General features: G+C 39.0%; 1 protein-coding gene and 1 long non-coding RNA gene across 6 annotated transcripts in view; one reads left to right on the plus strand and one right to left on the minus strand.

Annotated features, from left to right (window-relative positions):
* The first annotated feature begins 358 nt into the window (after window positions 1-358).
* On the plus strand, window positions 359-8,979 carry LOC140900126 (uncharacterized). Of its 2 annotated transcripts, XR_012155566.2 has the most exons (4): window positions 359-2,912; window positions 3,151-3,238; window positions 3,351-3,434; window positions 8,047-8,979. It is a non-coding gene; the product is annotated as an uncharacterized LOC140900126 (long non-coding RNA). The 2 variants fall into 2 exon arrangements; XR_012155565.2 differs by having other exon boundaries at window positions 359-3,238.
* Window positions 8,980-11,207: 2,228 nt separating this feature from the next.
* UBE4B (ubiquitination factor E4B) overlaps window positions 11,208-12,685 on the minus strand; it is a 67,238-nt gene continuing 65,760 nt past the window's right edge. For all 4 annotated transcript variants that reach the window (XM_073316798.2, XM_073316801.2, XM_073316799.2 and 1 more), the window contains one exon: window positions 11,208-12,518. In XM_073316798.2, coding sequence (XP_073172899.1) covers window positions 12,457-12,518 — 62 coding nt within the window. In that variant the 3' untranslated portion in view covers window positions 11,208-12,456. The remainder of the gene's footprint in view (window positions 12,519-12,685) is intronic.

The raw sequence follows: 12,685 nt of genomic DNA on the forward strand, positions 1-12,685 counted from the left end.
ATTTAGCACATGTGCAACGATACATATATGGCCTTCATTTTTTGGTGGCCATCAGGCTTTATTGTTCATCAAGGTAACTGTTTATTTACTAAGGTAAAACTAAGGTCAATATTTACCTATCGCATCAATAGGTCTTGATGTTCATTTTAGCAGACCTCAGAGTCTGCATATTGCTTTTGATAGTCTGTTCATCTTTCACAGATATTCTGATCACATTCCAATCCTTCAGCTTTCCAACTGCAAAATTTCATACCCCTTCCACAACTAAAACTTGAGTGGTTCTAGAGATTGAAATCCAGTCTCTCAGCATCATCCTAACACCGCAAATCTTCCTGCTGTCTTTGTATTTAAATCTTAGTTTTTGAAACTATATTTTAAATTAAGATTAAAGATTAAATCTCTTGTGTGGAGTGATTTTACTCTGTATATCTGCTGGAGCTCTGAGGCTGCCTGCTTGTATTTCTCCAGGCCTTTGCTTGCAGCACTGTCTTTTTGGCAGAGATGAAATGGATGGGACTCCCTTGAGAACTGGATTTTCCTCCTGAGTTAACGGGAGGGGTTGCTGTTGAATGTTGCAAGGCAGTGTCTCTCACCACAATATCGTAGACTTAAACTGAGCATTCCAGAACATAAACCAACAAACTGAAGAGTTGTACTATCGGGCTAGTCCTTTAGTAAGCACAGTTTCTTTTGCAGATGTTTGATACCCAAGATTTCTATATCCAGTACAAGATTTATTTTTGTTCCTCTCAATCAGTGTTCAATATTTATTTGTATTAATCTGAATTCCTTCTGACACCTTCTAAGAAGCTTGAAAATGGGGTGGGGGATTTTATTATTTAAGCCCTTTTCTATTTGGCAAATATTTATTTCCCTTCCCCCCCCCATGTGTTTTTGGATGAAGTTGACATGAACATGTGTTTTTGTTTAGCAGCTACAATTTTAACTTGCATTCATAGTGATTCTTTGCATGGTAGCATGATAGTCAGTACAGATGTGGAAACCTTACTTGCTAGTTAAACATTGCTGCAGAACCTGCAAAGCAAGAACAAAAGGTGGTTTTATAGGTCTTATAAAATACCATTGTTATGGTTTTCAAGTTCTTGTTGATGAGAGTATTAGATTTAGAAGTAAACAAAGAATCTGGATAAATTATCCAGATTGTAAGCAAGATTGAATCTGGTGCTTAAAAAGTTTGACATTGCCTTCTTAAAAATCTTATCTTTAAAAGCCTACTATAAATTGTAAATGTTAGATATCTGTTTTGTTGTCACCGTATCCCACAGCTTTCCCTGGCAACAGCTGGAGGTGTTTAATTTCACTCAAAGATCCTGTGAACCATTTCTCTCTCCTGAATTGCAGTTCATGCATCATTTTTCTATAACAGACTTTTTTAATAATTAGGAACAACCTCATATCAGTTAATTTAGGTCTTAAAACCATGATTTAAAAAAATCCCAAGTTGTCATTTATAGGAATTTCTGTGCAGTGACAGATGGTCTCCAAACACATGGGCAGAAGAAGAAAGGGTCTTCAGGAGGTTCACCACCAAATTTCATACAAGTCTGTAAACTGAACAAATATAACCGTACCTAAGGATTGATTGCAGAAAGCAATAGCACAGTGTGCTCCTTGAGTGGGTGTTGGGCTAATCGCTTTTCTGTAAAGGATAAAAAGGATATTAGGAGGAGATACCTTGAGGCTTAAACTGTCTCCATATGGACTGGCATTACATGCAGGTTCTTAAGTGTTTGTTTTTTCCTTTGTCAGTTACAAGGTATATAAAATACACTCTTTGTGTGAACTAAGTATGAGCTAGTTCACCTGATGGGTGAAACTGAATGGGCCAAAGTGGTCCCTGGTATAACTCCATTGAAGTAACTGAAGTTACGTCATGAATAAATTTCCCCCAACACTAACAAGCAAATTTTTTCTTTATTGCTTTAAACTTATAATTAGAAATGGATCTGAACAGAAACCCAGATCCAAATCACCTTGAAATTTAGGAGAGTCCAGAGCCAAACTTCATGACTAGCTCCTGTTCAACTAATGGAATGAACCAGAATTGCAGATTGACATATCCCCTTATTCCAAGCATGTTTTACTGTCTGTTTCAACACTGCAGCTTGACCCCATGTCAACTTGTAGGTAATTAGTGATTTTATGTTCTGACTGATATAATGTGGAGCAGTTATAGACAATACATAGTTAACGTAACTGACTCACACAGTGTCCATTCAAAATAACCCAGAACTTCCTAAACTACAAAACAACCATCCACACACCAGCTCTTTAAATGCTCTATGTAGGAACAGTCCTGAATACAAATGCAACAGAGTGACCTCAATGGATGCAGGTGAAATTTCTTACAATGCTCAGTAAAGTTGCATATCTAGGTGCAAGTGACCTGGAATCTGTTGGTCTAATAATTTGTCTCTGACCCTAAATCCCCATGCAATGTCATCTAAATTATCTGTGTAGTGCAGGAAATATACAAAATACTTTACAAAACAAACAACATTAGCAATATCACTCCCAAAAGCATATGCAGTCTTCTGATTCCAGTGTCCATCCCTTCTTTCACTCAGAGCACAAAACTCACTGTGGATAAAATTTACCCCTGTGTAAGGGGTCAGCATTAAGTATATGCATATGTCACCTGAACTCATGGCCTATGCACTAGATGAGTCCTACCGTCTCTTCTGAAGGACCCCATCTTTTGAAGGTTTAAGTGGGATTGAAGTGATGCATATGTATTGTGGTATCCCCCACATACAGGGATGAATTTCATCTGATTTGAATAGCAGAAGAGAAGGAAATTATCACTCTACTATGTCATCGCTGGAGACAGTTTGGTACAATAACATCGGCAAAAGCAGATTCAGCAATTACAGCAACGTGACTGGAAACAGGTAGAAAATAATGGAAGAGCTGTTGTAACAATCATTTCAAAGACGCTAAACATTGCATGCTCCCAAGGCAGTAAAACAATGACAGTAAAAAGCATCCAAACTGGGACTGCCAAAAATGTCTTGGCATAACACATTTCCAAGATGCCCTTAAAAATTAAAATCAGGAAAAACTGCTCTTTTTGGTGTATGTGACGCAGCATGAATCATCAGCCCTTCCTCTGTGTGTAAAAAAATTTAGATGAAAATGCAGCATGAAGGAATAAAATAAAAAGCTCTGAGTACAGGAGAGAAAACATGTGTCCCCCATTCTGAGGATTTTGAGAGAGGTAAGTATTATTTCAGGGTGGTTTGTTTTTTTTTTTGTTTGTTTGTTTTTAATATCTTAGGTATAACTTCTCCATTTTCTACTATTTTTTCTCCTCTGATCTCTTCTTCCAGTGTATCAGTCTCTGTCAGCAACAATAACTTCCTCCAGACACACACGCGGTAAGAGGAGTCCAGTAACATGAGCCCTTTCAAAAGGTACTGGATTGATCCCATATTTTGTTTGAGGGCTGTATCTTGGTTGTTTTGGACAGTAATTGACTGAAGAATGTGTTAGTTTCTGTATTTTTTTCAAAGAGATCAATTTTTCTGTTTTATGAATCCTATAATGACTGACCTGAGGAATTTTTTTGTGTGTGTGTCTTTTCTTCTATTAAGGGAGGCAAATAGAGGTTTCTTTAAATGAAAGGATGTATTTTAACATATGGGATTACAGTGTGTCCAAAATGTATACTAACTTCTTAAGATAGTATCTACACTACAGTTAAGACATTTGTCCCCTAACCTGACTACAACACAGATTCGTTGTATAGTAGAGAGACAATGCATCCAAAGCTTGAGCTTGATTACAGAACATCCCCATTACAAATTGTGATGGTTAACATATTTCTTTAATATCCAATTAAGTGTATATGGTGTGTGACATAATTCCTGTTCAGAGGAACTTTGGGAGAGAGGGAGAAGCAGGGGAGAGGAGGGAAAGGAGGAGGAATATGTAGAATAAGGCTGAGGTTGTTTGCATAGTACAGTTGCAGTACCCTAGTTCTTAAGTTTTGGTTTATTTAGAATAACTTTTAAAATTGTTTAAAGGGATATAATTAGAGAATCAGTTTAGAGATTGTGGGGGGGAAAAGGTGAATATTGAGGCGGGAGGTTGAATGGCATACAGGAGCGAGGTGGTTGTTCTTTCTACATATAGGTAGCAACCTGACAGAAGACATGGGGATTCTTAAATCTCAAAATAGTGATTGTGTCTTTGCGTTTGGGAAGTGCTTAAATGTTAAATTCTTTGTGCGTCCTTTGGCAACCTCTGCTAAATACAGGACACTGCCTGTATTTAGGCATTGTACCTTGTCATCTAACTCTTCCGTTATATTAGAATCATCTTCATTTTGGCAGTCCTTCTCCAACAGCCCAAAAAGACTAGCTCCTAAAATGTCATAATGGAGGATTAACCCAATACCCCATGCACAGCTGGATTGACACTGAGAACAGAGCTGCTCATTTGCACACTCCCCCATGCACAAGTTGCCCATGACCCCAGCAGGCAGAGTGGAACCCTATTGGATCACTGTACCTCCATGGCCTTGTGAAACATTTTGGTCTTAAGCCTTCACTTCTGTAAGGTGCTGGAACCCCTCTATGCTGCTATTTGAGATACTTCTGACCAAATGAAGGGGAAATGCTGCTGGAGTCCAGATAATCCAGACTCTGATGCTGGGATGGTTGATCACTACAATACAGAGCTTTTTGAATAGGTGTGGATTTAAAGAGGAAAATGTAATAGAAAAGAAGCTTTCAGGGCTCCGACAATAACTTGCAGAACCCCAAACCCCCTGATTAAAAATTTACAATCATACAGTCTTGTTACATAACATTTCCTCATTTTTCTTGTAACGATTGCATACATCCACACTAGTTTAATAGATACAAGTATAGTTAAGTGCCACCAAAACGTTAATTTGATGTGCTCCCTAAAAAGTTAGAGAGAGGTAAGGGTTTGTTTTTATATTCCTGTGCTTAAATGAGTTGGAGAAACTATTTTTTAATATGAAGCCCTATAAGAGGAGCAGAAGGGGCTCCTTCAGTGGCTGAAGCAGCAATGCCCTTTGATGACAAGATGAGGATGTTCTGAATCCCAACAGTGAATGGTTAACAGTAGCAAGCCATTGACTGGATGACACATCCTTAACTAATCATAAATGGGGAAATCATCTTCCAGTGAGGCACCCCCACATTAATCTGTTTTTGGTCCAATCCTGTTTAATCTCTCTATCAACAGAACTTGGAAGAACACTTATCATTCCTGGTAAAACAGACAAACAGTGGAGGAGTAAATGACAGTTCAGTTCTACAGCATAGTCTGTTGAACAACATGCACTTTAATACAATTAAATGTAAGGTTTATGTATAGTAGAAACCAAAATGTAGGTCGCACAAGGTGGAGGAGAGTATTTTGGAAGGCAGTGAGACCACAGAGCTTTGTGTTATGTGGATAACGAGTTGAACATGAGCTGACAGTATGATGCAACTGGTTAAGAGAGCAAAGGCAATAAACTTATCTGTATAAGTAGGGGAATACTGAGTAGAAGTAGGGAGATGTTACCACCACTGCATGCATCAGTGCTGAGACAGTTACTGGAAGACTGTCCACTTCTCATGTCTGCACTTTAGAGAAGTTTACTCCTAGAGAAGGGCTCACAATCTAATTAGCTTGACAAAGAAAAGGTTAAAGAGGTGACTTGATCATGATCGAAGGCTATATCTACACTACCACCTATGTCGGCAAAATGTATGTCACTCGGGGGTGAATATTTCACCCCCCTGAGTGACAGAAGTTACACTAACGTAAGTGCTAATGTACATAGCGCTATGTTGGTGGGAGAGCTTCTCTTACTGACATAATTTATGCCACTCCCAGGGGTGGTTTTTTTATGCTGATCAGAGAGCTCTCTTTAATTGTCGTAGAATGTCTTCACCACATGTTGTACAGCTGCACTGCTGTAGCATTAAGTGTAGACCTGGCCTAGGTATCTACATGGGTGGGAAAGATTGACAGTAAGAGATTTCTTTAATCTAGCAGACAAATATCTAAGATGCAGCAACTGGATCTGAAACTAGATAAGTTCATACTAGAAATCAGACTTCTTATAGGAGAGTAATTAAACATTGGAACAACTTAGAAGAAGAGGATGGCTTCTCCATCACATGATGTCTTTCTAAAAGATATGCTCTAGCTCATCCAGAAGTTATGGACTTAATACAGGAATCATTTGGTGATGGATTTGTCATGCAGGAGTCAGACAACATTGTTATGGTCTCTTCTGGCCTTAATCTTTGTTACCTGGAGAATGAGAAGGCAGTAGTAAAAAGATAGTGATGTATCATACTGCCATATAATAGCCCAAGCTGACCCTTTGACTATAGTAGCCTGTATTACTATGAAGTCATTATATAGTGTGGGAAAGTTTACATGGTGTTCTAGAAATGCACTAAGATAGCCCTTTCCATGAAGATGCTATATTCTGTCATACAAGAAACCTGTCCAGGGAGAGGAGAATGGATGGCTATTTGGTGCAAGTAGGCTAGTGGCTCTCAACGTTTCCAGACTACTGTACCCCTTTCAAGAGTCTGATTTATCTTGTGTACCGCCAGGTTACACCTCACTTAAACTACTTGCTTACACAATCAGACATAAAAATACAAAAGTGTCATAGCATAATATTAGTGAAGAAGTACTTGCTTTTTCATTTTTACCATATAATTATAAAATAAATGGATTGGAACAAATATTTTACTTACATTTCAGTGTATGCTATATAGAGCAGTCAAAACAAGTCATCATCTGCATGGAATTTTAGTTTATACTGCCTTCACTAGTGCTTTTTATGTGGCCTGTTGTAAAACTAGGCAAATATCTAGATGAGTTGATGAATCCCCTGGAAGACCTCTGTGTACCCACAGGGATACATGTATTCCTGGTTGAGAACCGCTGATATAGGCCATAGAATTTCCCCAAAATAATTCCTAGACCAGATCTTTTAGAAAAACATCCAATCTTGATTTAAAAAGTCAGTGATGGAGAATCCACCATAACCCTTGGTAAGTTGTTCCAATGATGAATTACTCTCCCTGTTAAAAACTTATGCCTTATTTCCATGCATAATGCTATGAATCATGCAGGTCATTGGTATTATTAGATTCCTGCTATAAATCCAGTTTGATGATCTCTAACTAATCCCTCAGAAAGAATGGGATGCTTTCCAAACAGCACTAATGTTACAATCACAGTACTGCTTTTCAGTTGACAAGTATGCAAATATCAAAGTCTGCTTTGGATTGGAAGCCATGAATTGGATTGCTGTGAAAAACCAAGTGACTAGGACATTCATAATTTTTTCATATGGGGGGGCAGGGGAAGTTAAATTTTATTTCATAGAATATCAGGGTTGGAAGTGACTTCAGGAGGTCATCTAGTCCAACCCCCTGCTCAAAGCAGGACCAAGCCCCGTTTTTGCCCCAGCTCCCTAAATGGACTCCTCAAGGATTGAGCTCACAACCCTGGGTTTAGCAGGCCAATGCTCAAACCAGTGTGCTATCCCTCTGCAGAGCAGGTTGGAAAGTACCATTGCTTTCTGTTGCCACTTTGAAAACCAAAATCTCTCTCTTATTTGGGCTTCAGTTCTCCTCTGACTGAGGCCAGGGTTGCTGTGGAGGTGGCCTCTTGAACATTTAAGGAAACTTTCCAAGGAGCCTTAACTCAGGCTCTAGCTTCACACATGCAGATCAGCAAGTTTAATAAACTCATTTGCAGACATCTTTTTGAAATGCCCAGCCATAATATTACAGCAAGCGTCAAACTGATTCCTGCTTTTATTCACTAAAACATAGTTTGCGCTATCTGCTCTACAATATGTAGGGGAGGCTGCTTCTCTAAGTTTTAGCCACCTATTTCCCCCATATTTCAGCTCCAGCTGTATGTAGCAAAGGTGGGACCAGCTGCTTTTATTCAACTGAATTGTTGTTCCTCATTTGAAGACTGTTTACTTGAGATTTTAATTTATATTATTTCCCTTACATGTTCGTTAAGATACTTATTAGCCTTCAACTGCACATGCTCATCAGAGGTTCCTGAATCCATCCCAGATGAAGATGGCACTGTTTCAAATGGTAATGACATTTATGCTAAATTTCATATAATTTTCTTACCTTCTTAGGTCTAGCACACTATGAATGCTGAACTTTCAAAAAGCTATTATGCTTGATTTGATGACTTCCTTAATTCTATGCCTTTCTGAAACATTTGGTCTTGTTTTCTCAAAACACAGTTATTTCCTTTGTCTGCCTTTCCTTGATGAGTTATAACTGATGTCCATGGTAGTTCTACAGCATAGTGCAGCACTTCAGATGTTCCAGGTCAAATTCTGATCTTGATTACACTAGTAAAAAGCCAAATCAACCACAGTAAATTACTTCATCTGGAGGCTTGTAAATCCTGCAACAAGTATACATACCACACACCCTTCTCCTGCATAAGCCTAACGAAACTTCCTAAAGGTGTGACAACACGCGAAATGCTACAGCAGCACAGCTGCTGCAGAGGTGCCATCGTGTAGACACCTACTACAGGAATGGAAGGGGTTCTTGTGTCCCTAGTAAATCCATGGCTCAGAGGTAGCTAAGTAGGTAGCTCTTGGTGTCTGCTTGACCAGGGCTTTGTTCTCCTTCAGCACCTTACACTGAGGTTCTGGCTGCACTTCTTCCCACACCTCCTCATTTTACACACTGCATCTGTGGCCATATGGAGTTGCAAGATCTCTTTGTCAACCCCCTGCTGGCCAAGATAGCCCTCCATCACACTAGGAGGAGGAAAGCTGGGGAGCAGGCATGTTCTGTGACTGTGGGGTCTATTTCTTGTCCCTTATCCCAGTGGTTCTCAACCTTTCCAGACTACTGTACCCCTTTCAGGAGTCTGATGTGTTTTGTGTACCCCCAAGTTTCACTTCACTTAAAAATTACTTACAAAATCAGAACTAAAAATAAAAAATCTCAGCACACTATTACTGAAAAATTGCTTATTTTCTCATTTTTACCATATAATTATAATAAATAAATTGGGGTGTAAATATTGTACTTACATTTCAGTGTATACCATATAGAGCAGTATAAACAAGTTATATGAAATTTTACTTGATATTGACTTCACTAGTGCTTTTTATGTAGCCTGCTGTAAAACTAGGCAAATATCTAGATGAGTTGATGCAACCCCAGAAAGACCTCTGTGTACCTGCAGAGGTGTACCACTGGCAGGAGTTCTTTGCTCTGTGTCCTCTGGATCCCTGATTTTCAAGCTTTGACATCACTCCTGTTGAATGTGATGTGAGCTGTAGCTCAGGAAAGCTTATGCTCAAATAAATTGGTTAGTCTTTAAGGTGCCACAAGTACTCCTGTTTTTTTTGCAAATATAGACTAACACGGCTGCTACTCTGAAACCTGTTCTTCATTTGTTGTCCCCAGTTTTCAGTTGCAGCATGGGTCCAATGGCTGCCCCACTTTGGTTGCAGGGGGGGGAGCTAGACATGCCTGTTCCATTACCCACAAATAGTACCAGGGCTTAGGTCAACTTAACTTAATCACATAGGGTGTGAAATTTTTCACAGCCCTGAGCAATGTTAGTTAAACCAACCTAATTTTGTAGTATAAACCAGCCCTGAGTTCATTCTAATGAGTCATTCTGTTGATGCTTGGATGGGAAGAAGTGGAAGAAAATGCACATGTGTCATAACTACTATTTATATAGACTAAAGAGTGAGGTTTCTATTGGGCTTTCCCATTGAAAAGGGTGGTCAAACAATAACCCTTCTGCATAAGATTCCACTGTGGATCAGTCTTTTGTATTGAATACTGTCAATGTTTAATTGGTAATGAAGAGGTGCCAGGGCTCAACCAATTGTTTTACATTCCTAACTGATGCAGCAAGCCCAGAGGTGCCAGGGCTATGAACTGTCAAACCTAGAGGTGTCAGGAATCAGCCCTGGCAAAAATTAAGCACTGAATACAGTACTCAAAGAGAAATAGCAGTGAGAGATTTCTGCCCACTTAGACAAAAGGAGCCCTCAGGGCCGAGACAAGATATACTTGTAATTAGTGAGGGATGTATTTGACTTAGTCTCAGTTTCAATCAATGAAGGATGGATCCTCTGTCTTCAGTTTGCACTTTTCACATTTTAATCATCAGTCCTAGATCTGCATGAGATTGCTTATAGTTTCAGGCATCCTTAGCCCAGGAAGGAGGTGAGCCACAAGAGAGAAGAGACAAATCTATCAATGCAAATATCTAATTTGGAACAGTTGAATGGGAACTAAGAATTTTTCCATCTCTCCTTTCTCCAAACACACGTTCAGAGCCTGTCAAGGTGAAACCATGACAATTTGAAGATCATGCATTAAAAACAAACAAGCACATTACTGAATATGCCTCTTCCAGCAAACTAATGATGAATTCATAACTCTTGCAGAGCTTTTCTAATGGTTTTAAGCAATAAACCTTTGATAATTAGATGTCTTCCCTATTGGAAGTAGTTAGATGAATCAGTGTTTACACACAGAAAATTAATTAGGCCTTATCTTTACAAAAATTGAGTTTGTGAAAGGGACATTCCTTATTGGACATCACACAGTTATAGCAGAACCCAAAAGCCATGACCAAGTGTGATGGTAAGTGCTCCTTCAAGGGTAGCTTTTTTGTGGGGGTTTGTTTTGTTTTTAAAGCCCTCAGTGTCAAGAGTTATGGATAAATCAGCCAAGAAGTGATAGAAAAGACTTCATCCACATGCCCCAGGATTCTCCATCTCACTAGCAATGCAGAGAAATACTCCTCCCTTCACATTTTTTCCTCTTCTCATTTATTCCACATCTCTCAAGGATCTACATTGTAGCTGGCTGAAGAGGCTGAACAAGCCTCTGTTCTGGAGCCTGTCCACCTCACTCCCTGCTCAGCTATGGAATGGATGTGAAGTGGCGTGAGGCTCTCCCAGCTGGGAAAAAGAGCCTTAGCTTGCAGGTCCCACAAGAGGAGAATGGGCATTTATGTTTACGCAGCTTTTCACGTCTAATTGCTTTTCCTTTGGAACGCTAAACTGATTATCAGCAAGATTTCCAGCAGCAAAATAGCCATTCCCACCTAACCATTCCATCCTTTCCCCTCCTTCAACAAGCCACTGAAAGATGGGGAGACAGAAGGTTCCTTGCGAATGTGTATCACCATTTATTTTAGTTCAAGAGTCAGGAACTGAACAGAGGACACTGTCAGCAAAAAACAAAAGAAACAACTTTTTTTTTTTTACAGGCTTAATTTTAAAACACTGCGGTTTCAAATCCTTTTTAAAAAGGAAATTCAAGTATCTTAAGCAGGGGGCAGTAATACAAAAATCTTTTTTTTTTTGTTGGTTTTTTAGTTTTTCTAAAAAAATTCTACATTTCCTGCACCCTTTTTGCTTTGGTAAGGCCAAGCCATGGATACAAACTGGTACGCAACATAAAAATGACCCCCACTCCAAATTACAGGCTCCAAGAATAAAAGGATCCACTCTCCGGAGACAAAGTGTCACGGCTCAGAACTGTCACTTAGCATACTATGTCTCCGGCTTTAAAAGAATTTATTTATTTCTTTATTTTAAGTCACTGAAGTCCTGGCATTCCCAAACACCTCCTTGGTAGCAGCTGTTTCAATATGTTCTATCATAAGGCTTTTCAAAAATACCAGAGCATCAAGATTTTCTCTATTCAACACAAAGAAAAGGGACATCTCAAAGAACAACTTAAAATCCGTGTGTCAAAAAATTTTTAAATTATTATTCTTGTGTGTCAGCTAACACCAATTAAAAAACAAATATGCGAATATGTATAATATAAAAATACGATCCCAAGATTAACACTTTGTTGCAGGCACAATTATCTCACAGAATATGTTCTCCTGGGGGCAGGGGAAGGACTATTTTCACTGTGGAGTTTTGTTTTTGTTTGCATTACAAAAAAAAAAAAAAAAGACAGCAGTGCAGGTTTTGGGGGGAAAGGGGAGGGAAAAATGTTATTTTAGCAGCAAAGTGTCCAAGGTTCTAACCACAATCAAATTAATGAATATCTGGCTGTAAAAAATAAAGTTGAAGGGATGCTGCCCTGATCCATTCATTTTTGCTAAAATAATTCAGCTGTAAAACCCCCAAATCGTGACATATTGAAGGACTTTGTTTTGTAACATTAGAAACTTCCTAATTTGTCCTCCACACTATTGACCATTGTTACCATTTAAATATATGTACAAGAATTAAGCTGCTTTTCTTCTCGTCCACATGCTTCTGGTCATTATTACAAGTCAGTGGTGGTGGGCACCCTGAACGTTAATTCCGTCTTCAGCTTCCAATGGATTATATGCATCATCACTGCATCAATCCATGCCCTGCTCTTCTCATTGACCTTGGCGTGCACTGCAAGGGAGTTTTTAATGATCAGTGTTCTGCTTGTCTCTCATCCAGGCTTGGATTTGCTCTTTCAGTTCTGGCACTTGGAATGAAGAGAGAAAAGAATTTAAATAGTTAATGTGAAATTTGTGAAGTTATAGAAACATTAAACTGTGAAACAACTATGGGACAAATAGTGCTGTCCTTTGGTTAGGACAGAGAATGAAGAGGGAACCCCAGAGCTCTATTTTCTGCGCTGGTAATGAATTT

Source organism: Lepidochelys kempii, chromosome 18 (assembly GCF_965140285.1).
Source record: "Lepidochelys kempii isolate rLepKem1 chromosome 18, rLepKem1.hap1, whole genome shotgun sequence".
Classification (NCBI taxonomy): domain Eukaryota; kingdom Metazoa; phylum Chordata; order Testudines; family Cheloniidae; genus Lepidochelys; species Lepidochelys kempii.